The 26,921-nt window shown below is 38.2% G+C and overlaps 1 protein-coding gene across 3 annotated transcripts in view; it reads left to right on the top strand.

Annotated features, from left to right (window-relative positions):
- The window catches only part of LOC109916744 (SWI/SNF-related matrix-associated actin-dependent regulator of chromatin subfamily E member 1-related-like), a 38,886-nt gene extending 14,617 nt beyond the window's left edge, over positions 1-24,269 (top strand). For 2 of the 3 annotated variants that reach the window (XM_048594429.1, XM_048594425.1), the window contains exons 6-9: positions 935-1,016; positions 6,522-6,737; positions 14,916-15,051; positions 18,080-24,269. In XM_048594429.1, coding sequence (XP_048450386.1) covers positions 935-1,016; positions 6,522-6,737; positions 14,916-15,051; positions 18,080-18,092 — 447 coding nt within the window. In that variant the 3' untranslated portion in view covers positions 18,093-24,269. The remainder of the gene's footprint in view (positions 1-934; positions 1,017-6,521; positions 6,738-14,915; positions 15,052-18,079) is intronic. The other variant, XM_048594434.1, reaches the window with a different exon arrangement.
- Positions 24,270-26,921: the final 2,652 nt, after the last annotated feature.

Below are 26,921 nucleotides of genomic sequence, written 5' to 3'. Positions count from 1 at the left end.
GGCCTAGACCCTTTTTCTGAAGAAGGGTCTAGGCCCGAAACGTCAGCCTTCCTGCTCCTCTGATGCTGCTTGGCCTGCTGTGTTCATCCAGCTCTACACCTTGTAATCTTTAAACTTTCATATCTTTAAGTTTAGCCAGGCGTAGTACATCCTTCCTCTTTTTTCTCACAATTTTTATGAAACATATCGTTAAATGTTTGCCACTGCGTCTGTACTGACCTATTCCTTAACCTAGTTTTCCAGTTCACTTTAGTCAGCTCTGTTTTGATGCCTTCATACATGCCCATATTTAAGTTTGTAGCACTAACCTTTGACACTTCTCTCTCAAACTGACTATGAAATTCACTCACATTACCTGCACATTCACCTGGAAGTACCGTCATTATAAGGTCATTGTTTAAGCTTGTCTCATTGAATACAACCAGGTATTGATTAATCTGTTCTCTAGTTGGCTGTTGCTGCTCTCAGCAGCTGTTGTGAAAACACTCTATGAACTCAACTTGCAGGCTACCTTTGCCAATCTGATTCCTTCAATCTACATAAAATCTATATAGATCAATTATCGCTGTACTGTGTGTTCCTCACAAATCCCGATTGTTTCTTCCTGTATACCATATTTTGCTGGGTGGTTACTGTTAGTGGTTAATGCCTATACGTTCTCTCACCAGTGACATCTTACCATTTTTTTTAGTAAGTCTTATTTTTAACAAAGCTGATTTTGCATCTTGATCTTTAGAACGAAGGCAATCTTTCTCTATTGTACTAATGCTATTCTTAATTAATATAGCTACTGTATCCTTTCCTTGTTCCCTATCCATCTGAAATTTCCATCTGAGCTAGCTTTCAGATTAGAAAGCAGGTGGAGATGTAAAAATTGTAAATGTATTCAATATAGTAAGCTCTTCAAGTTAATTTGCCTGTTCTTTCCCTTCAGAAGAACGACAATGATCAGCAAGGAAGAATGTCCATGTTTAATATTCCAATATTTACAGAAGAGTTTCTTGATCATAACAAAGGTAGGGAGGATTGACTGAGTTAAAATTATTCTTGGGTTATGCTCATGTGTTCAAGTACTTGAAGTGAAAAACAATTTGCATTTCAGTAGTGCCATGGATGTCAAAAACTGCCATGATGTCATAAGACCATAAGATATAAGAGCAGCATTAGGCCATTTGGCCCATTGAGTCTGCTCCGTCATTCAATCGTGGCTGATATGTTTCTCAACCCATTCTTCTGCCTTCTCCCCATAACCTTTGATCCTTTTATTAATCAAGAACCTGTCTATCTCTTGTCTTAAATACACCTAGTGACACCGCACCACCGCCCCCCCCCCCCCCCCCCCCCCAAAAAAAAAAACATTTTGGCAGTGAATTCCACAGATACACCATCCTCTAGCTGAAGAAATTCCCCCTCATCTCAGTTCTAAAGGATCATTCCTTCACTCTGAGGCTGTGCCCTTGGGTCTTAGTCTCTCTTATGAGTATAAACATCTTCTCCATGTTCACTCGATCCAGGCCTTTCAGTCCCTGCTATTATATACTAGCCCTCTCAATCGGATCTCGATGATTGAAGGCATCACAGCAAATAGTGAGGGTAAAAGGGACTGAAATATGAGACTGAAAACAGAGGATATGGGGAGGGACAGTTGTAAAGCTAGAGGAGTTAGCACGATGGAGACCACTGAAGCATTGAAAGGATTTATGAATAAAAGATAGATTGTATCCAGGGGTCGGTAGTGGGATCCTTGCTTTTCCTCTTTGAATATTCTCGTAAACCACTTTGAATATTCCACTTTGAATTACCCCAGCCAAAGCTTTGCTGTTGGAACTGCTGAAAAGAATTTGTGCTAAGTGGAATTATCAGCATGAGCTGCTGTCTTGCTGTCATGTCAATTAATGCTTTTCATTGTTTAAATTTGTAACTGCTTCAGTACTGAAAAGTAATGAAATAAAAGAAGTTATTTCTTTAAAGGAAAAAAAAATCTAAGTCTGGGTCTGCAGGAGACAATTTCAAAATTTTCACATGAGAAAAAACTTGTATGAATTGTACAATGAGAGGAGGACTGTAGAAATTCAAAAGGACATAGATAAGTTGGTGGAGCGAGCAGGTAAGTAGCAAATAAGTTTAATTGCAGAGGAGTGTGCATCAATGTGTTTTGGAAGGAAGAACATTGAATGGCAATATAAAATAGGGGGTATAATTCTAAGAGGGGTGCAGCAGCACAGGGATCTTGGTGTGTACGTGCTCATATCATTGAAAGTGGCAGAGCAGGTAGAGAGAGCAGTAAGTAAAGCATGCAGTATTCTCTGCTTTAATAGGAGCGTAGAGTACAAGAGCAAGGAGATGATGGTAAACTTTTACAGGACACTTGTTAGACCTCACCTGGAGTATTGTGTACGGTTAGGGGTGATGCATTATAGGAAGGATGTGAATACAGTGCAGAAGTGGTTTACGAGAATAGTTTCAGAGATGAGGACCTTCAATCATGAGGAGAGGTTGCGAATGTTAAGATTGTTCTTGGAGAGAAATAGGCTAAAAGGAGAATTGATAGAGGTTTTCAGAATCATGAGTGGGTTGTAGAGAGTTGATAGGGAGGTACTGTTCCCACTCATAAAGAAACAAGAGGGCATAGATTTAAAGTGATCTGCAAAAGAAGCAAGGGCAGAGTCAGTAAAAAAATTTTCAGTCAGTGACTAGTTAGGTTACGGAATGCCCTGCATGGAAATGTGGTGGAGGCAGGTTCAATTGAGACATTTAAGAGGGTATTGAAGATTATTTGGATTAAAGTAGTGTGCAGGTGTCTTTGGAATAGTAGGAAATTTGCATGTGGCAATGATGCTCACTTAATCATAGAATCCAATCCCTACGGTGTGGAAACAGGCCCTTCGGCCCATTGAGTCCACACCGAACCTCAGAGCATCCCAGACCCATCCCCCTATAACTCACCTAATCTACACATCCCTGAACACTGGGCAATTTAGCATGGCCAATCCACCTAACCTGCACATATTTGGACTGTGGGAGGAAACCAGAGCACCCGGAGGAAACGCACATAGACACTGGAAGAACGTGCAAACTCCACACAGACAGTCGCCCGAGGGTGGAATCGAACCCTGGTGCTGTGAGGCAGCAGTGCTAACCACTGAGCCATCGTGCCACCCCATGAGTCAGTGCAGGCGTGAATCGTCAAATGGCCTCTGTCTGTGTTGTAATACTTCTTTGATTCTGTGAAATGTCAAATCAAATATTACATTTTTAAATTAAATATTTTTTCAACTGCTTTAGATAGTAGAAAACTGACAGTGATGGTTGTTCAATTTGCCAATTTTTGTTGGGTTGCTATGCCCTCTAGTTTTGGACCACACTACCCCGGGGAAAAGACCTTGTCTATTCATCCTAACTATGCCCCTCATGATTTTGAAAACCTCTGTAAGATCACCCTTCAGCCTCCAATACTCCAGGGAAAATAGCCACAGCCTATTCAGCCTCTCTCTATAGCACAAACTCTCCAACCCTGGCAACATCCTTCTAAATCTTTTCTGAACCCTCTCAAGTATCACAACACCCTTCCTAGCAGGGACACTAGAATTGAATGCAGTATTCTAAAAGTGCCCTAACCAATGTTCTGTACAGCTGCAACATGACTTCCCAACTCCTAAATTCAATGCTCTGACCAATAAAGGCTAGCATACCAAATGCCTTTTTCACCATCTTGTCTACCTGCAACTCCACTTTCAAGGAACTATGAACCTGGACTCCGAGGTCTCTTTGTTCAGCAACACTCCCCAGGACCTTACCATTAAATGTATAAGTCCAGTCCTGATTTGCCTTTCCAAAATGCAGCACCTCACACTTGAGTAAATTAAACTCCATCTGCCACTCCTAAGCCCACCTGCCCATCTGATCAAGATCCCATTGTACCCTGACGGAACCTTCTTTGCTGTCCACTACACCTCCAATTTTGGTGTCATCTGCAGACTTACTGATTGTACCTCCAATGCTCACATCCAAATCATCTATATAAATGATAAAAAGATCCAGCACCGATTGTTGCAGCGCACTGCTGGTCACAGGTCTCCAGTCTGAAAAGCAACCCTCCACCATCACCCTCTGTCTGCTACCTTCGAGCCAGTTCTGTATCCAAATGGCTACTTCTCCCTGTATTCCATGTGATCTAACCTTGCTGACCAGTCTACCATGTGAAACCTTGTTAAACGCCTTACTAAAGTCCATATAGATCGTGTCCACCACTCTGTCTTCATCGATCCTTCATCAAGTATAGCGTATTTTTGAAGAAATAACGATTTAGTACTATGAAGATACTATAAAATGGCAGGTTGTTTTTTATTGAGTAATGTTCTTGGGAATTGCATAAAATTGTACGATAAATGGTACGTTAATTAGATAACCTTAATGGTGAAGGAATCCTTAAAGCATAAGGTGTCTTGAGACCTTAGTTTGTTAGAAGTTCTTCTTCCATAGCATGTTAAAGTGGGTCTGTTATAAATTAAAATCTGACATGGACAATGTTGACCAAAGCGCAGGTTGTTCTAGTAGTGTATTTACAAGTCATTTTGAGGTCACTCTAAGTGTGTCTTCAGCTGTTGATGGTGCATCTGTGTAAAACAGACTTATGATTACGATAATTTGAATATTTTTAAGAAATTATGTGATTAATAGTGTGCTCCATGCAATTTAATTCAAAGATATTGATATTCAAAGACAGATGGGACAGATGATTTTGGAAAGTTAACGTAACTGAACACTACCATTGTGCTCAGACTTGTCATTTATAAAAAGAGCCATTGTCAGTAAGAAGAAGGATGCAAAACAAAGAAGCAGTCGATGCACATTTACAAGACTTGGGTGCAGAAGTAGGCCATTCAATTCTGTGAGTCCACTCCGTCATTCAGTAAGATCATGGCTGATCTGATAATCCTCAACTCCGCTTTCCTGATTTATCTGCATAACCTTTGATTCCTCTGCGGATTAAAAATCTGTCCCCAGCCTTGAATGTATCTAATGATTCAGCCTCAAAAGCTCTCTTTCATAAAGATTTCCACAGATTCACCACCCGCTGAGAGAAAACATCTTCCTCATCTTTGTCTTGTATAGGTGACTCCTTTCTCTGAGATTATGCCCTCTGGCTGTCCCACAAGGAGAAGCAACCGCTCTGCATCTACCTTGTCGTGTTCCTAAGGATGTAAGACCTCCTGTCCATCTTAAATAATGTCAAATGTTTTATATTAAAGTGGGGAACAGAACCTTTTTTGAAGAAAACAAAGAACTGGGGATGCTGGAGATCTGAAACAAAACAAAGCAAAGCATCTGAGGGGAGAAAGCAGAGATAACATTTCGTGTCTGGTGACTCTTCATCAGAACTGATTGCAGCTAGGAAAATGTGCTATTTATACAGAAGATGAAGTAGAGGAGAATGGAATGAGAGGTGAGTGGATAGGTGAAGACGGAGCCCAGAGAGACTGAGATATGAAAGTGGTAGGCAGGTGATTGTTGATTGGCCAGGACAGAAGAGAAGAGAAACTGAATAAGTGAAACTGAGAGTAGGAGAGAATGGGTAGTTTTTACTTCAAGCAATCCATGTAGTGTGATAATAGCCTCAGAGTGGGTGGAAAGGATGTCGCCAGGGTTGGTTGTGCTGGAAGCAACCCATGTCATGCTAGAATAAGTGGGGGTGGGCAAAAGCACTTGGAAGGACAGTATCAGGCTCTAAAGTTATTGAACTCAGTTTTGAGTCCTAGAGGCTGTAAGGTCCTCAAGCAGAAAACAGGATACTGTTCTTTGAGCTTACCGTGAGGCTAACTGGAACACTGCAGCAGGCAGTTTCCCCTTGTTCATCCCTCCCCACTTATGTCTGCGATTCTTCTGATGCTTTCCGTTGGTTTCAGACTTTCCAGTTTGCCAGCAGTAACCGTCTCCTCTGTATATTTGGTTAAATCTGTTTACACATCCATCCCCCAACAGGATGGTCTTGGGGCTTTCCACTTATTTTTGGGAAGAAGACCTGAACCATTCCCATCCACCACCACCACCTTTCTCTGCCTGACTGAACTTGTCCTCAATTTGAACAACTTCTCCTTTCACTCCTCTCACTTTTTGTTTGTGACTGTGGGTACCCGATGTCATTGATGTAGCAGAAAAAGAAAGAGTTGTGGGGAGAGGCCGAGTAGGACTGGAGCAAAGAATGTTCCACGAACCCCACAAGAGGCAGGTTTAACTGGGGCCCATGCAGGATTAATCATTACAAAATTCTGTAAGCTTGCGTTGTAACAAATGAGGTAATTTGGGAAGCCAAAGACTGGGAGGTCAGGTTGAGATTGTGAGGGCTGGTTAAGGACAATAATGTGATGAACCACAAAGAATCAGGTTTACGTGTGGGATGAATGGACGTTTTTGTGGACGTGTTTGTTGTATCATTTTACATTTGGCCTTCTTGAAGGAAATCATGCTATGAAGATCGTATGAAATACACTGGGAATTTGCTGAATTATTTTGTTTTGCAGCTCGAGAAGCAGAGTTGAGAAAATTACGCAAAACTAATATTGAATATGAGGAGCAGAATGCAGTCTTGCAGAAACACATTGACAACATGAGAAGTGCTAAAGAGAAACTGGAAGAGGAGCTGGCTGAAGAACAGAACCAGAATGTAACTCTACACAAACATCTCGAGAATTTGCGACAAATGTTAACCACTAGCTTCAGTAATGTCTCTCTACCAGGTTAGAAAGTCAACTATACTGATACAGTCAATTAATCCATCCAAACCATCACACTTTTGCAACGTGTTTCAAAAAGAGATATCATACAACTAGAGTTTTGGGGACCTCATTAGCTGCAAAGGCTTTTTTTTGTGCAGCCAGGCAAATGGATGTTTGATTCAAGGACGCTATCATAGAGTTATTTTTTTAATTATCAAGGGTCAAAGTTGTTGCCTACAACTTCAAAGTTGCTAAAAGAGGATAAAGTCAATACATTTATCTGAGAGAGTCTTTTTTAAAGCCTACACAAATTTAAATCTTAATTTATGTATGATGGATGGGTAGTTTGATATTTTAAGAGAACAGAATACAAGTACGATGCTGAAATATTAATTCTTTGCTGTAAAAACTCCATTATAAGCAGTATTCAGTTTGTGATGCTGGATGATAGTAACCTACAAGTTACCTCACCTTTTTCCTGCTCGTCTCAGCTCTTGATGTAAATTTTCCTATACCAAGGTTTTAACTTTAGTCAATCAAATATCAGAAGGATTGGAAATTAATTGGCCATGATGAACTGTGAATAGATAAGCTTATGGAATAATGGTAGCAAATATTCATGAGTGTATTTAGTGCTATGTAAACTTAAGACATAATTGCACTTGTATAGTTAAGCAACCATTGTCAATAGACCAGATAAGAGCATGTCCGAAATTTTTGTGGGCCCTTGAGTTTATCAGAGATAAAGACAATTATGAAGTAAGTTACTTGCTGTAGTCCACGTTCAGCTGGTATTAACTATTGCCCAAATCAGATGATAAGAGTATCTTGCAATGCAATAAAAATTTGCATTTATCGAGCACATCTAATAATCACATCATAAAGCCTTCATAAGTGCTTCAAAGAGGCAGAACGAGACAAAAACTCACTTGAGGCCAGGAGGGGGACAGTTTGATGAAAAATAATATTTTTTTTCCTTAGGCTCTTAAAGGAGCAGAGTTTGAAGGTTTTAGGAAGGAAAACATTTTAGGGAGAGATTTCCAGGCTATCGGACCAAGATGGCTGAAGGTGCAGCTGAGGAGCTCAGTTTTTGCAAACCTCCAGTAAACCAAACACCCTTCCAGAGATAGGGAGAGGTAAGGCCAAGAAAGGATTTGAATGGGGATGAATATTTTAAAATAAATGATCATGATGGACATGGAATTAGTGTAGGTTAGTGAGTATACGGATGATTGATGATCAGGGCCTAGTGTGAATTAGAACATGGACAGCAGATTGTTGGATGAGCTAAAATTTTTAGAAAATCAAAGAGTTGAGGCTTTCCAGGAGAGCATTTGAATATTGGAATACAGTCAACTTTGTTTTAACCAAAACCTTCATTCTCAATGAACTGACAAAACTTATATACCTCAAATACCTGAAGTTTACTGTATTATCGCAATCCCCGCAATCTCTCGGGCAGTCAGTTGACAGTGCGAGTGAAAGGGCTCTCTGCTGGTAAGTTTTATTTAAGGCAAAGTTGCATTACTATTTAAGTGACTAATGATGTAAATAAACTATAGCAGAGATATTTATACCCTTGCATTATGTTTCTATAACTTAATGTGTGTTTTTACATTATGTGGACCTCTTGATCAACCAGGATCTTTGCTCAACAGGTACACTCCTAGTCCTATTCTATACGAACCAAAGCACAGATGAGCTGAAGCTTAAAGAAGAGACATGCACCATTACAGAGGCATGATTAGGTGGTCTTTGTGAGAGGATATGAGGTTCTGTTCTAGACATAATATAGCTCTGATTTTCATGTCAAATAGCTTGCAACAATTTGATTGCACCTCAGACAGTGACCAGGGAAATACATGGAGTTGTGGCTATGAAGTGGAGTTAGCAGTTTGGGCCTGAAGACAATGGCTGTGATCTTCCCAAACTTTAATTGGATGAAATTTTGCTTCAACTGAGACTGGACATCGGGAAAGGAATATAACACGACATAGTCAGGGATGAAATGGTAAAGTAGAGCCAGGTATCATCACCATTCATGAAAAAAGATGTTAGTACTACAGTACCAGCCATGAAATCAATGCCATTAAATATTTTCTGGCATTTGTTAGTTTTTGTGCCACTCATGCTTGAATTTAAAAGTCGTGACACTAGAGACTCAGCAGTGACTTGGTTTATTGAGCTGTACTTGAAGAAATGTGAAGTTTTATTCTCTAGACATTGAGAGTCTTTGCAGACCACAGTACAAGCCACTTGCACATTAATGCCAATTTGCCAGATTAGCATACAACAACAAATTGCTTTAAGCAATTTTAATCTTTTTTTCTAATCAGTACAGAGGTGTGGTGTTGGAAATCAGCTCATCATTTTTGCAATCCAGGTTTCCCAAACCGAAGAAAAATTCCCATCACAGTCCCATCATTTTTATGCAATCAGTTACGTGAAATTCTGCCCTTTAGTCATTCATAGACAGTTTATGATATGACACAATGTACTGATGGGACAACCAGACATTAAAATTCTGCACAAGAAAATAATTATTTTAAGTATTTATCAAAGTGGAAAGCTATTTTTTCATGAAGATTGAACCATATATTTAATTTCTAAATGAAGACAAAAAATAATTTGGCAATAGAATGTAATTGTTTGATTTTCAAATATTGTTAATAGCACTAAAGTGTTTCGTTTCTAATTACTGCTGCTGAAGGAATGAAATTAGCAGCAATTACTTGTCTTTTGATCAGGGTAAATGAGCTTTTCCGTGAAAAATACTTGTTCGGCAAGCAACTGTCAAAAGACTGTTTGCTCTTCCTTTTAATATCTTTCTGGTGTTCATCAAAACCCTGAAATTTGGCTCTTAATTAACCTTCTACGTGCAGAGTTCCCCACAGATAATCTTTTCCTCCAATGGCTGTTCGTTTGCCATGAATTTAGCTTCTATTTTGGATGTAAATAACATGTCCAGTTTGTCAGTCCATTTCAGATAAGCTTGTAACCTGATAGTAGTACAAGTAATAATGATGACAGTGTTTTTGATTTCTTTGTTCTTTTTGTCGGCTGTCTGGTTTGCTCATAATCTTTCTTTTAAAAAGCACACCTTAATAAACAAGTTGTCTTACTTTATTCACGTTAGTCGTGTTTTGTATTGTAGTTTGACCAGAAGACCACTTTTGTAGTAGTCCTGTTAGATTAGACCAAAAGACAATAATAAATATGAACAGGAGTAGGGTGTTTGGCCCTGTGAGCCTGCTCTGCCATTCAGTATGATCATGGATGATCCAAAACACCTCATATCCACTTTCCTGCCGTTTCCTCATAAGCCTTGATTCCCTGACTAATCAAGAATCTATGTATCTCAGCATTAAATGTGCATGAGAACTTGCCCAAAGCTCTTCTGTGGCACGGTGTTCCAGTGGCTTTCAATCCTATGAGAGACGAAATTGCTCCTTATCTCGGTCTTGTACAGCTACAGTAAGATTTCCCTACCTTGTTATACTTCAACCTCCATGAAATAAGGACCAACTTTCTATTAGCCATATTTATTACCTGCTGACCTATGTGCTAGAATTCAAAGATAAGATATCACATTAAATGTGGAATTGGCATGTTGCTTGCTTAAAGTTTGTTGCTATATTTGCTGCAATGTATTCCAACCAGAGAAGTAACAAACTTTTGCAGTACATGATTAATGGTGCCATAGATATAGCCAGTAGAAAAGGTTTGATGTCTCCGTTGTAAGGAAACTGAGGCTACAGTATGAACCTAAAAGAGAAGCCTTGCATAAAGACAAGGTGGAACTTCAGTAAATTGGGAGGTTATAAAAGCAACAGTAGATTACAAAGTAAGTAGCATGGAGTGCTAAAATAGATTATCAAAAGAACTTCCAAGGCTATTAGATGTTACTGCAAAAGTTTATAAAACAAAATTTAGAGACTAATAAATTGGCATATGCTCTAAACAGGAAAAAATATAGTATTTGTGCAACTCATTATGTGACTTCAGTGAAGTATTTTAAAGCATTGTCACATGGCTGCCAATTTGTTCACAGCAATATGATAAAGACCAGACAGTCTGTATTTGTGATTTTGACTGAGGGATGACTGCTATTGGCCGGAATGTCCGGGATAACTCCTCTTCAAAAGCTTTGGAAACTTTTGCATTCCTGAGAACACATCTTATCTGAAAGACAACAATTGCTCTCCAGTGCTCTCCTTCAGTACTGCATAGGGTTGTTAGAATTTTTTTTTTTTTTTTTTGCTCATGTCTTGGAGTGGAATTTGAATTTTCAGCCTTCTGCCTCATAGCTGTTACTTTATATAACAGTCTATGAAGGGCTTAAAGTTCATGTTATGTTGGTTCCACACAATCTACTGATGCTACCTAAGAGTGGAGATGAGGAATTCTACTCTAGCTTCCTAAGGGAGTAGACATATCTATTCTAGCTCCCTAAGGTCCTGATAATTATGCTTGACCAAATGTTGTACTTGTTGCTAGTATGCAACAAACTTGTTATCTAAGAACAGAGCCTTTTCTGTGGATAATCTATATTATTCCTCTACCTTTTAATTACTATGCAGACCTAATACACAGCAAAGACAAAGGAAGTTTGGGGCAACGAACAGCCTCAAACAAACCTTGCCCAGTACTGCAAACTGGTAGAAATGGCAAATACGACAAGGTACTAGAGTTGGCACCTGGGCAAAGAATACATGGTTGTAGTGGTATGGATCTGACCCTTTCCATGAGAAGAAACTCAGAAGACCAAGAGAAAAAAAACAAAATTCAAGCGAGTGAACTTACCACGTTAAGAGCATTTTGCATTATGAAGACCCAGGATATCAATCTGCAGCTGAAATATGAACGCCAATGGAGAGTGACAGCAGCCATGCAAGCAGCAAAAAGACAAGTTCAGCACTCAACATCTAACTTAATTCAGAAGCTGACAGTGCTGGGGCAGGAGTATGGTCAAGGAAAGAGAAAATAACCAGTGACGGAAAATACAGAAACCTGAGACAGGGAGGCTGTCAGCCTTAAAGATTTGAGGAAAGTTACAGATTATGGTATAAAAGATACAGTAATAATGTAGATGCACAATTGGCTGTGATAGGAAACAGCGTAATAATTAACGGAAATTTTTCACAGTTGAGGATGGTTTGTAGTGGAGTTCTCTAGTGGCCTGTGCTTAGACCTTTGCGTTCCCTGATATATTTTAGTGATTTGGATCTGGATGTATAGGGACAATTTTGAACTTTGCAGAATATATGGAGCAGAAAAGAATCGTAAACTGTGAGGTGGACAGTGTGGAATTCCAAATGGATTTTGACATGGTGATGGAGTGGGGCTACAGGTGGCAGATGCAGTTCAATGCAGACAGAAATAAGGTGATACACTTTGGTAGGAAGAACATTGAAAGATAATATAAAATAAGGGTACAATTTTAAAAAGGTGCAGCAACAGAGGGACTTGGATGTACATATACACAGATCATTGAAAGTGACAGATCAGGTGGCAAAGGCAGTTAATAAAGCGCATGGTGTTGTTGGCATTCTTAGAAGGGGCATAAAGTACAAAAGGAAAGAGGTGATGTTGAACTTGTACAAGACACTTGTTAGGTTTCAGTTAGCGTATTGTGTATAGTTGTGGAAGCCACATGATAGCATGGATGTGAATGCATTGGTGAGATTGCAGAATGTACAAGAGTGGTTCCAGAAATGAGAAAATTCACTTATGAGGATAGATTTAAGAAGTTGAGTCTGTTCTCCTTAGAGAAAAGAAGGCTGAGAAGAAATTTGGTAGATGTTTTCAAAAATCATGAGCAGGCTAGGTAGAGTAAATAGGGATATGCCGTTCCTGCTCAGTTTAGAAAAAAGAATGAGAAGGCATTAAAATTGTGTGCAAACAAAGAAAGGGTGATGAGAGAAAAAAATGTCTTTTCATACAGCAGGTGGTTAAAAGTATGGAATGCCCTGCCTCAAAATGTGGTGAAAATAAGTTCAGTTGAGGCATTTAACAGGATGATTATTTGATAGAAATGGTTTGCAGGGATATGGGGAAAGCGCAGGAGATTGGTACCAGGTAATACAACTCATGCAGGCATGATGAGCCAAATGGCCTCCTTCTGAACTGTAACAATTCTGTGATACTATGAGGAGGAGCAACTGAAGACTCTAGGAGGTGACATTAGAAATCCCAAAGGAAAAGGGAATAACTTCATGAAAAACGACGCAAAGGCAAGGGAGTGCAGCAGTAACTTGCTCACTAATTTTTAGTTTTGAGTTCTGTAGACTCACTCAGTTTCTGCCTTCATTACAGCCTTGATCCAAACATGGATAAGATAACCAGAATAGCATGTGACAAGTATGATTTCAAAGCGCCCTGGCAAAATTCAAGTTAGTGGGAATTGGAGCAACTTGCCATAGGTCGGAGTTAAGCCTAGCAATCATCTCAATCCCAGGACATCAAAGTTTCTTAGGGTATTATCCCAGGCCCACAAATCTTCAGGCTGATTATTCTCAGTGAATTTCATTACCATTACCATATATGCATGTAACAGGACCTGCCAAAGTAGGGGTTTGGGCTGATGAGTGGCAAGCAATATTGACCCCAGATAATGTCAGCAATGTTCTGATTAAGAGGAAGTGTCAGATTGTATTCCCCAGTGATCTGCTGTTGGAACTATGTTTCATCATATACATCGCTGTTTTGGATAATGCAGTGGGAAGTTTTAGATCCAATTTTACAGTTGACACTGTGAAACGACACAAGTCTCATAGATGGAAGTATGGAATTACAACAGATTATAGATTGGCTAGGATTAATTTGTTACATCTTTTGATCAATATGTGAAAATGAGGTTGTCCTCTCTGGATGCGAGAGAGATAAAATGAATTTGTGTTTAATGGCAAACAAATGAGGGCAAAGCAATTGGATATCCATGTACGCAAATCGCACACTGACAGCAGAACTACAAAAAGGTAATAGAAAAGATCTTGACTGTAAAGGATTTAGAATACAGAAATGAGGAATTGAGGCTTTAGTGTTTTAGAGCATTGTTCAGAGGTCAGAACAATGTTTAATTTTGGGCTGTGAACATCAGGAAAGCAATTGTCTCTGAAGACGATAGAGTGCAGAGTCACCACGAAGACCCCAGGGCTTAAAGTGTATAACAAGAGGACATTCTTTATAAACCTGTTGCCTACTGTGTTCTCTTATGATTAGAAGGATGATACGTAATTTAGACCTTTCAAATTATTTGATCGAGTGGATGCAATGAACCTATTTCTTTTGGTAGTTGAATCTAGTCTAAAGGTGATTTAACTGTGTAAGTAGGACCAGAAACGTGTGTCCATAACTGACGTTCTGTGATGATCCTGCTTTACCTGGGAATACTGCAGAATGATGCCGGAGATAGTCAAAGACTGGCAGATGTACATCTGCATAAGGCAGCTGTCAAATTGTCCATCTTTGCTTGCCTTGCAAGCCTTGACTGAGGACAAAAGGGAATTTAAAACTATTTTTGGTAATTGAACATATCTTCCCATTGTAAAAGGTTGAAAGATATCTCTTGATGTGCCTATCCTAACCCTGAAGATTTGCAATATCCTACTGAAATCTGACTGAAATTTCTTCTTTATTAAGGGATATCAAATTAATTAACACAAGCATGTTAATAATAAGAATTATTTAAACACTAGACATGCCACAAGAAGAGTCTGTGAAATAACAAAAGCAAAATGCAATGTTTGTTTATCACAGCTTTAAACAAGACATGCACAGTAGGTTCGGTAGTAGCATATGTGGGGAGAGAAACAGTGATTGTTTTGGATTAAAGATCTTTCATCAGAGCTGGGAAGAATAGTGATAAAATAGATTTTAAGCAAGTTGAGAGGGTGGAGGAACGAACAAGAAGAAATATCTTTAACAGGGTGGGATGCAGGAGCGATTAAATTATGAAATTGATGGTACAAGCCCAAAGAGATGCTAGCAGATTACTGAGTATTTCCAGCATTTCAGTTTTTACATTTGAGAAATACTTAGAATGTTCAAGGGAAATATCCTTCTCATAGTTCTTAAGGTAAGTATAGTAGATAAATACCTATGTGCCATTCTTCAAGAGTCATTATTGACATTTATTTATTGTTTTTCAGCTTCAGCAGTCCAACATGACTTGTTTTTGTGTCTTTCCTCAATCCTTAGGAAGTGGAGAAAGCGTGACATTAGAGACAGTTGATTCCTTTATGACTAAACTTCACAGTATAATAGACGAAGACCCTCAACAGAATGAGAAACTTGTGAGAAAGGTGCAAGAGATCGTAAGCAATCTAGGCAACAGGTAAACATATCCAATTAATTAAGGTAGTTGCTGTCCAAATTTGTTTAATTTCCACAGGATTGTCAACTGTGCTGGAGCTGTTAATTATCTATGTTTCTTTCTACAGAGCTCCTCTTAGGGATGGTTGAAAAGCATGTTGTTCATACTCTTATGTAATGTTGATATGATTCCATACCTTTCTGTGAAATGATTCAGTAACGAAAAGTTAGAAATTTACAAAGTTCTAAGCCATGTTTTGTTTTCATCAGAAGCAATTTAGCATATTGCAAAAGATGCAAACTGCACTCCTTAATCAGAGAGTTCATAACTGTATCACTACAACAGTGTGGCCTGAGGGAAAAATCAATTCTCATAATTTGGTTGTGGAACTATTTTACAAGTCACTCACTGCACGCTTGATATTATTGTGTATGAGTATTAATCTGCGAACAATGTGAATTTTGAAATGAATAAGCTTTGCATTCTTATAGGAAACTCAGTGAAGTGTATCTAAAACAGCATCAGAGTTGGAAATAAGTTGCGCATTTGTATTAATTACTGTTTATGGCACCCTCAGATTTCTATTATTGGAGTGAAATATTTTCTCAAAGACTGAAGTTGTTGAAAGAATTATAACCATTGGTGCATAATGAGGAAACAGATATGCCTGATGTAATAATAATTTAATGGATAAAATTTATGTTAGATTATAGGATTTGATAACAGTCCTTTGTAGAAAATTGTTGCAACATGAAGTTATTTAACTTGCCTATATATGAAGTGCATATTAGGACCTCATGACCGTTCTGATGCACTGACATTGTGAGAATTGTCCAGGACGTTTGCGCCTCCATTAGCAATTCCCCTGTTCCCTGGAACGTCCACAGAAGTCTCTAGCTCTGAATTAGAATCAGGCAGTTAGACAATCCTGACGTACTTCAGTACTTATATAGGTAGACAGACAAATTGTGGTCTAATTTCCCTATGGCTATACAAATACCGCCATTTGCTCCCGACTATGGTGTGCTTAATTGAAGTTGAATGTTCTTTGCAGACTCCCTCAATATTAAGTGTCTCTAACTTGGAACATAATTAGCTGTTTAATCAGTGCGCTTGAAGACCTCGGGGAAAAAAGAATCTACTAAATTCTACTGATCCAGATAGCTTATAGGGGATGGGGTAGGGGATTAAAAAAGAGAAGAGTCTTGTACTGTAGAAATTCTCTCTTCCACCTGTAGTGATTGTAATGTGGTCGGCCAGGTGGACCGAACAGAATGAGTTCTCCGACTGGGGCTGTTAATCTGGCCCAATCAGGGAGTCCTGGCTGACAGATAGAAACAGGAATATCAGAGGTTCTGTTCACTGAGAGATGGCTCTGCAGAAGCCAAATCAGTGACAAGTGTAAATAAAGGGTGACTTGGTGACGGGATATTGGTCTCTGTGAATTTATTTCAACCCCAGCCTTCTCATTTCTTTCTTCCCTTACCACCTACAGGCACCATTAAATGTGGTTTATAAGGAAATATTGAAAGTGACCTTAAGCAGTCCAGCTCATGAACAATTTTAAATGAGCTCTGATGCTGGTAACATCTGACAGTTGCCTATTATGATATGCAGTGATGGTTAAAATGACCAGGAATGCATATTCTCACTGAGTGGCCAAGTCTGATAAGACCAGTTGACTATTAAAGCTGACAGCTTTATATATTGCACTATTAATTGTGCTATTTAATTTTCATATTTTAGTTTTAATTACTTAAGTGTACAGGTCAGATAATATAGATATAGAATAGGTTCTGCAAGGTCTATTAAAGCTGGTAATGAGAAAGGAGAAATCTGATCTAAGGACGAATAGCCAAGAAGGGGCAAAAACATAACGGACTTTATAGTGAAACAGCCTGAACAGGGATTCTTGCAGCGAATTGCTTGTAGATCATATGCATTTCTTTTTAGACTGCCTGCTAAATGTTTATTCTGATGCTGTTTTGTGGATGGGTGGCCTATTGTAGAAGCTGTTTTGACTAATAATTTACATTATGATGTCTGTTTCTCACTTCCTTAGGTTATATTAACCATTTGCAATCGTCCATTGGATAGTTATTTTACAGCCTGGAACATTTTAATTGCTTATTTCATGCAGTAAAGTAAAAATCCAATCAAACATATAATATTTCTGTTACAGTATGTTTAATGTGCTGGTTTTGTCTCTATCCATGATTATTTCATGTTCAAACTGTTTTGGTACCTTTCTTCTTCTTCCCGCTCTGCCCCCCCGGCCCCTCAAAAAAAAACTTCACCGTACTTGGAACATTTAAAACCTTTCTTGCCAGATTTTCGCACCTACTGCCTTTAAAAGTTGGACATGGCTTCTGCATGGATTGTCTTAATTGATATCTCTCAGTTTCCTGCGCTGATTTCAGCAGATTGGAATTCTGGAAGGCTGAGCGGAATAATCAGATGAAGCTAAATGGGTGACAAGGTGTAGAGCTGGATGAACACAGCATGCCAAGCAGCATCATACGAGCAGGAAGGCTGACGTTTCAGGCCTAGACCCAGCATCTGCAGTTCCTACTATCTCTGAAGCTAAATGGGTAGTTTGTTGTCTAATCAACTTCAGATGATTTAAGCCAATAAAGTTTGAGGGAGGTGATTTGGTTCATGTAAGTCATTCTAGATCTGAAAATTCTCTGATTACCTTCTGACTTCGAAATGTGCTTGTTGAATAGCTTCACTTTCGATGCAGAAAATTTTGCAAGTATGAATCTTTACTTGTGCATTGAAATACTAAACTTTTTACTTTTTCTCCTGGTGTTTAATTTGAAATATAGTACTAGATGAATCCTTTTTATGCCACTTTGTGTCATGCATTAGAGTTCCATGAGGATAATGCCAAGTTTGGTAGAATAACTGCAGCATCTAAAACATCAGTGTTTCTGTGCCCTTGCCATATCTAGGAATTAAGAATACCTTGGTCTAACTTAGGTTAAGTTTTAATTAATTCCTAGGCATATGTTAAGAAAATGCCTAATGTTTATTTTCTTCTTTTTAGCGATGGGCCTTAAAACAACATGATTTTAATCAGAGAAGATAGTTCACAGATGTCCATGTTGGCTGCAGTCCCAGCTTCCTTTATCTACTTAGAACTTAATGAAGAGATTGCTGCAGCTCCATGAAGAAGGTGCAGTCATTCTTTTGTACTAGGGACTAATTATACAGATCTACAAGCCTACACATCTTTCAAGATCAAAGCAAGGGGATTTGAATGGAGTAATCAACTAAACACTAAATGTTTTTAAGAAGAAAGCTAACATTGTATTAAAAGAAACAAGTAGGATTATTCGGTAATGATTTAGTGACCTAGGCTACTGAAAGCAATTTATTGTTACATTTACAACTTTTTTGTCAACTGTGGCATCATGCAGGTTGTGACCTCCAAGTTGATTTTGTAGTTTTTACTAACTTTTATAATTAGTGTACATTTGTTCTTGCACATTCTATAGGTTTAGAAATTGCATTATAAAATTACCTGTTACCATTTTGTTGAGTTACATTTGTATTAACATTTTGTAGCTAAACCTGAAACTTTTATTGGGGAAAGAAAAGAATACCAGATTTGCAAACAGCCATTAGTTGTTTGAAAGGAGGAATGTAGATGGTGCCATCTCCAGATTAATATAGTCATGTTTCTAACTAGTAAGTATAAGCTAATGATCTTGTAGACCACCTTAGGAAAAAATTCTGGTGAAGCAAAATCAATGATAAATTCACTTCTTTTTAAATCTAGAATTTATACCTGTTCATTTTCTTTCAAGTTACAACTCTAAACAGATTAAATTATTGTTGAGAATAAATTTTTTCTTTAGTAAAATAGAGTTAATTGTTTTATAAACTTTCTGGATGTACAGTAACAATCATTTGCATGCATGGGGTCTATATAGGAAAATTTATATTTTGGATTATTTTCAAAGCAATGTCCATAACACCACAAGGAATGATGGTGAACCTAGAATTGTCTTCCAACTTCACCAAATTGTGATGTGTTGCTATCTTGACAGCAATCCTTTCAAATATTCTATTAAAGTAAAATACCTGTTTTCTGAAGCCAGCAGCACAGTTCAGTGATAAGTCCTAGACAGCAAGGTCCTTCAAATAACACTGTTTTACCATATACTATATGTAGCACTAGTTAGATTTTCTTCGAATGAATGACAGTGACAGGGTAGTAATGTTGCTTAAAATGTATTACACTTTGAAATGGTTTTCAGGTAAAGGAAGACCAAAACGCAAATCAGCTCATTGAGACAATCTCATAGTTGCATCTGCCAGTTGCATGTCTTCTCTGGTCCAAGAAGCTGAATTTTCTGTAAAATTGTACCTTGGCTTTGTACCTCCCCAGTCTCTGTCCTCTCTACCTTCATGCCCTTTTGGACCACCTCCTGTTTATAGGCTCTACCTCTGTGTTTGAATCCCTCCCATCGAGTTTCCACTGCTACCATAGTATCAAAATAGTTCTTATGGAAGTGATGCATAACCTTCTGAGTGACTGAGAAAAGTAAACTGTTTCTTTTTGACCATCTGTGACGTTTCTCAAGGAGCTCTTAATTGTTATTGAGCTGGGTGGGACTAGACTCCCAGGTTTCAGACTTCCAGGTTGTAGGTTTCAGACTTGGTTAATAAGTAGGAGACTGAGAATCACCTGTAATATCATTGTTTTTCCTCACATTCAGATCATTATGTCTGAAAATACAAGATTGTGTTTCCCATGGTAACACTCACCTCTACTGCTCTTGACCTCCCCTTCCACTATGTGTTAATTGAACTACTTGTCAGGCAACCAGAGCCCAATGGGCAGAAATTTCCTCTAACTAGTTATTGCAAAACATAAGCCATTGTTTTCACTCCCTTTCACAAACTCTCGTTTCCTAGACACTGATTCCAGCTGGCAGCTGTCTGAGGCTGAACCGGCTGTCATAAACTTGATCTGGGGTTGACCTTCCAACTATACATTCATGCCATCACATAGACCATCTTTTCCATGTGTGAAACATTGCATGACTGCAGGCACCTAGTTCAGCTGTTGCAGTGATAAGTCCTAGACAGCAAGGTCCTTCAAATTCCTTGCCTTTATTACTTCTAGCTAAGATTGACTATTTTAATATACTGCTGGCAGGCTACCTATGTTCGACCATTAGTAAACTTGAGGTCATCCAAAACTCACTTGACCTTGTCCTTGTGCAAGGTTCTTTTCTACGCTGGGTTTCATTTAAGCAATGCCTTTATTTTAAAATTTTCATTTGTGTCTGAAGTTGTCTGTGATTTTGCCTCTCCTTATCACTATAGCCTTCTGCAGCTTACAATCTTCAGAGGTATCTGTATTCCTCAATTGCAATCTGTTAATTACTGCACCACTGGCGACTGTGCCTTCAGCTGCCTGGGCCCCAGGCTTTGGAATTCCCTCTGTAAGCGTCACTTTTGTTTTTAAATACACTCCTTAAAACTACCTCTTTGACAGGATTTCGATCATCTTCCCTAATGTCTCCATGTGTGGATTGATGTCAAAATATAATGTTAAAATATAATGTTCCTGTGAAGTGCCTTGAGATAGTTTATTAAGTAGCTTTTGTTAATTACTGTTAGGTAGCTGAAATTAGCATAACTTATACAACTGGGTTCAGGAATGGTAGCTAAAAATGCACATGAGCAATTTTCTGAGCCCAGCAGGGACATCTCTAGGATGGTTACTTTATGAATTATGTTTTTGATAACTGTGCAATTAACCAGTACCTTTGTGAATGTCTCGCAGAACCATGATGGGGAGTCTATAGCCGCTTGTTCAGACATGCTGAAGTACAATTCCTTGGTTGAACAACTATCTGAATTTTGAATGTGTATGTTCTCTGTTATTCAAATGTGGAACTCCTATCCAAGCTTAATTCTGTTTTTTTTCCTCCTGACATATATGCATGTATGCATTCTAGCAAAAGTCACTGGATAGATTCTGAAAACAGAACTCTGTATTGGTTATTGGCCATCCACTCCCAGCTCAAGTAGACATGCCAGTTTTAATTATCCTGCTTTCTCCATGAAAATCAGCAAAGGCAAGATATCACCTGTATCAACTTGCTACTGTAGTGGTGGAAAAAAGTAGGAGTAGGAAGAAAGAAGGGGGAGGTAAACAGAAATGCCTGTTGACTATATCATTCTGTGAAGCTTTTCCTCATTGTCCAGAGAGCAGAGATCTGGGGGCAAGCCACCCACCTTCAGCACCTCACTCCAGGAATGGCCTTTGGATATTGTGGATTACAGATTTCATTTTAGAGGTGAAGAATCGTCTCATAAAGGGATGTTCTTAAATGATGTATTAATATTTTAATGAGAATTACTATTCTTTATATAAAAAAAACCCAGCACTGTAGTCAGACACTTGTGAAGTCGTATCACAGATCCTCTTTTTATTAGTCTTTTTCCAATCAAGTGACAGCAGGGTGAGCAGTTCATTCAACAAATGATTCAGATTTTTAAAAAATTCTCAAACCAGGGTAACTTTTACTGTTGGAGGTGGACCCTTGAATTGTCCAATGGCTTTATTAATTTGTTTTAAAATGCCACATGAAGAGGAACAAGAGACATCACTCTTGTATTAATGGGGAGAATTAAAACTTAAGTGAATTTGATCAAGACTTCTTATATGATAAAGTATATAGGAAAAATCTAAAGTATCCTTCTATTTTTCATCCTGTGTTCTGGTGCAATGTATGAGTGAGGGTGCTGATATTTAATTTGTGTTGAGCAGTATGTTGTTTTATGTTTTAAGATTGTAGAGAATATTTGCAGTTTGGATTCATATATTTTGCCTGTTGCAAGGTTTTGCCACTTCAATTATCTTTGGTGATGTAAGATGTTTAAAACAAAGTCAGATCAATTACAGCAGTATGTCAGCCCATTGATTCTCTTGCTGCTTGTTATGTCACTTTATTTTTCCTGTCCCTTTTTTAAATTTGCTTCAGTTTTAAATTACAATCCAAATCTGCTATGAGTGGTGATGCCTGCCTCAGCAGTCTCATTTTCTAAAACATTCATGGCTTTTATTAACGATTCTACAAGTGGCAAAAGTTATATTTTAGTATTAATTGTCTCAAAACTTTAATTAATTTTGAAAACCTATAATGGATCCCTCCAGTCGTGTTTGTAGGAAGGGTGTGAGTGGAGATGTCAGTTTTCACTCGTAACTAACATCATTCCCTACCCTTTGTATAATGTTCTTCTATCAATGAGATGCATACAGCTCTGTGCCAAGTAACCTAATTGATGCTACATCATTTTCAAGCTTTTACATTAAATACCCCATGACATACTTCAAACTGACAATCTCATTATTCTGTTCAACATTTTTCATTTCTACTAACAATCTGTGTATTACTACTTTTGAATCATTCTGTGGGGTGTCACCCATATAACTTTTCCTCTTTACCTCTTGGATGTAAAGCAGTTTAGTCAAACTGTTTGGCATTTGGACCACATTTCAGTTTTGGTCACAGTAGGACTGGTGAGCATATTTCAGTCAGATGAGGCTTACCTTAATTGTAATGGTCAATTTCAGGAAAAAAAATTCAAAGCAATAAAGTGCCAAACCGCAGACCTAACTCAATTTTTTTTCTTTGCCTTTTTTGGTTGAAAAGCAGATGAAAGGGTGAAAAAGTCTGGACTTCAATTCCTGATCACCAGGGAAGGGGATTGGGAACCAGGACTGAGTGTAACTAGCACTGACCTTGGTTTGTGTTTGGCATGGCACGTTCTAAGTCAGCCACTGCAGAATTCACGTGAAAGTGGAGATCAGAAGCGGGTTGCTTTTCTGCCTCAGGTTTTCCTCCTGTCACTCAGCCCCACCCATTCACACTCGCTCATTCACTCACATTCATCACCTTGGATAATGGTTCTAGTAATTGTAACTGGTAATCCAAATCCAAGGCTAATGTTCTGGAGACATGGATTCACATACTCCCCCAGCAGATGGCAGAGGTAAATCTAAGACTAAAGCTGGTCAAATGATATTTGTGTAATCATTGTTGTAAAAACCCATCAAGTTCACTAATGTCCTTTGGTGAAGTCAGTCTTTGTTCCTACCTGGTCTGACCTGAATGTGAGTCCAAACCCAATTAAATATAGTTAACTCTTAATTTTCCTCTGAATTGGCCTAGAGAGTCATTCATTTCAAGGGTAACTAGAAATATGCAACAAACTCCACTCTTATCAATGATGCCCATTTCCCACACAAGAATCAAGAACCCACCCGTTCTCAACTCACCCAAAACCATTGATCCATCCTCTCATCACCATTCACTCAGTCACCCTGCTGCACCCACTCATCAGTGGTGTCACAATGTTGCCTGTATGACATTTTTGCCCATTGTAAATGGAACATCAGATGCATCCTTCTGCAGATTTTTGACTCATCCCACATTATTTTTCACTCTGCTTTGCCCATGTAAACATTCCTGTTGAATTGCTGGAAAGGAACACACTTGCTGTTAGGGTAGACACTTTTTCTTGATGTTGTGTCCCAAAACATATGACTTCACATTTTTTTTCCATATTAAACTGCAGCTGCTATCTGTCTGCCCAATTTGCCATCAGTCTCTTTCTGCGGTGTCTTGGAGCTGTAGTGACAGTTTATCTTGTCCCTAATTTGACATGTTGACAGACCTCTCATTCTTGTGCCTATTTCTAGATCCTTTAGATGCATGCAGCTTCAGATCTTAGGTTAAAAGAGGGATAGTTTGAACATATTGGTGAAATCCTTTAGATGTACCTAGATGACATAATGGAAACAGAATGCAAAGAGACTGATTTTATTACATTACTTTTCAACAGGTATAAACACTGCTGTAAATGCTGTAGTGCATACATGCTAAGTAAAAGATGTGGCTACATAGCAAGTAACGTTTAATTGTGACAGCAGTGTAATCTTTGGGATCAGTTGTATGATTACAAAGATTCTTTTGTTTTTTTGTTAAGTAAGAACACCATTCAGTCTTGTGATTGATGTACTGTTCAAGGAATGTAGTGTGTTTTGATTAATTCCAGTTAAGTGAATCTTTTACTTCATCAAGTTTACTGGTGTTTATATTAACAAGCTGTTTTATCAGCTATATTTGTTGAATAATTTTCTAATGTAGTTCAGTATGTTGGTAAAAATGTAGCAGTTGGTTGTACAACATGCAATAAACATCTGATACAGAGCTGTTTGTCTCATTATGTCAGGATTGATGATTGGAATGAATTTCACTCCAGTCCAATTATGCATTTAAAAAAAAATACACCTAGGGCTATAGCTGTTATTATTTCTGATTTTAGAAGTAGGTGGTGGGAGAATTTAGGCAAAATTTTAAATAGCAACTAACAACGTATATTCCTGAACTTGGCATTGTAACAGATTCACCAGAAAAAAGTAAATTACGTTTTCTTTAAAGACCTATGCTTACTCTTTTTATTTTCTTATGCCAAATTGAATTAGTAGCTGATTCATCATGAGTTCAGGTTCCACTGCAGACCCCTAAGCATGGAATCCAGATTAAAATTTCAGCACACCATTGAGCAGAAGTGGATTTCTAGACAATTGTAATAAGGAAATTGACAAGGAGCAGTGTGTGAAGATATCCGAGTAAGAAGGCATCTTATTTGTGTAAACAAAGCCCCAAATCATTCATTTGGCCCATAATTCAAGCCTGCAATCATCAGAGTTGAATTATTACTCCCGAGGTGACTGACTCATCAGGATTGTGGCAAAGAGTTTGTCATGTATTTAAGTAGTTGGTACAGAGCAATATGAAAACATCTGGTGATGGCTTTCATGCAAGAGTCTGTTCTGAAGACATCAAATTCAAATGATGAAGTGGGTGACGGGATTGCTTTAGCAGCATCATTTATATTTAAGGGAGTCATTGGCAAAATGAAGAAAGTAACTAGTGTATGCCTGACTGGATGTTTTTCCATCCCTCCTATAAAACATCAATCTAGGAAACATTTATAATTTTGGTGAAATTGGATTTTATTTTTTCATCACAATAAACTCTGGCCACAGCAGATGATAGTGACTGTAGAGATACTTGAACTGAATGGAGCAGATGAATAGAAAAATGCTGTCTGTACACTGTAATGTCTAGCTATTTTATTAAGTGCCCTTGTACATTTTATTCAGTTTTTTTTTGAAAATCAATCCTGGCATTGGAAGTTTTAGAAAGAGCTCTGTGTTTATATAGCATCTTTCACAACCTTGATCCAAAAGCGTTTTAAAGCCAGTGAGGTACATTTGATATATGATCACTGTTGTAATGTAGGAAATGTAATAGCCAACTTGTACATGGGAAAGTTCCAAAGCAACGATGAGGTAATGCCCAGGTAATCCATTTTATGGTGTAGAGTGAGGGAAAATTATTGGCCAAGACACCAGGGATAACTCACTTGCTGTCTCAAAATAGTATAAAGAATCTTCTAGGGAACACTATAAAGCATATGGCAGGAGGGGAATGATTTAATGTCTCACTAGAAAGACAGTACCTTTGGCAGGACCACAGTGGAGTGGCTAAGTTACTACTGAGGGAAATAACTGAGTGCATAACATAAAAACAAGAATAATTTCTACACACAGCATGGGAGCAAATATCAACAACCTGCTTAGCGAAATGCTGGGAGTTTCAGGAAACAGTATGACAGGAAATTGTATGACATGAAATTTAGGTCTGGGTAACTGATTATTATGGAAATAATTTTTAAACAGTTGAATTATTTTCAGAGGGCTGACGAATGTTCTGTTGATGAGAACGAGCAAGGCACAAAAATAGTTATTTGCTCAATGGATAAGTTCAGGCAGGCAGCCACAACTGTGCAAAGTTTCAACTATCATCTGGAATTGAGGATCTTTTTGGTGTGGTTAACAGATCAAAACTTTACACATTATGCTTACCAGAAGTACCATGAAGGAATTCTGAATATCTGTGATCCAAATACTAATGTGTAATTCTTGGCTGGATATGCCTTCCAAAACGTAAGGCACTGACTATCAGTCTAGGAACTTTCAGAGATGCCCCGTAACCAGTTTTGTGAGTGGAATAAAAACGTTAATAGATGAAGTGAATGGGGGTGGGTGGAAACTGTGGCAGATGAGTTCATTGTAAGAAATTGTGAGGTTATCCATTTTTGACTGAAAAAGATTATTATCAGCATATAAAAGGGTATAAAAAGGAAAAGTTATTTCCAGATAGTTTGAAGTTATATAGTGGATGTCCAAAGAGACTTGAAGGTTCAGGTGCATAGATCTTTTAAAATGTCATGAACAGGTGCAGAAAATAAAAAAAAAGCTAATGGAATGCTAGCCTTTATTTCCAGAGGACTACAGTATAAGGATGATGCAGTTAAACAAAACCCTGGTTAGACTCTATTTGGAGCACTGAGTATATCTGGGCACAACACCTTAAGAAGGATATGTTGACCTTGCAGGGAATAAAACATAGGTTTACCTGAGTGATACCTGGACTTCAGGAGTTAAGTTATGAGGAGAGATTATACAAATTGTTTTCTCAAAAAATTAGAAGATTAAGGATGATTTGATCAAAGTCTTCAAGATATTAATAGGAAAAGAACAGGTGAACTATTTCCACTGGTTGGGGATTCTAGAACTAGGGTGCGTAGACTGAGAATTAGGACCAGACTGTTCAGGAGAGATGAAAGGAAGCTCTTCTACATACCAGGAGTGGGAGAAGTTTGGTACTTCCTTCCACAAAAGGCAGTTGATGTAGGATTAGTTATTCATTTTAACTCTGAGATAGTTTTTGTTAAGCAAAGGTATTATGGGATATGGGCCAAAGACCGGACACAGGAGTTAGACCACATAT

Source organism: Rhincodon typus, chromosome 3, assembly GCF_021869965.1.
Source record: "Rhincodon typus isolate 14 chromosome 3, sRhiTyp1.1, whole genome shotgun sequence".
In the NCBI taxonomy this organism is placed as follows: Eukaryota; Metazoa; Chordata; class Chondrichthyes; order Orectolobiformes; family Rhincodontidae; genus Rhincodon; species Rhincodon typus.
The sequence above is the reverse complement of the archived record's forward strand: the minus strand, read 5'-3'. Positions and strand labels throughout refer to the sequence as shown.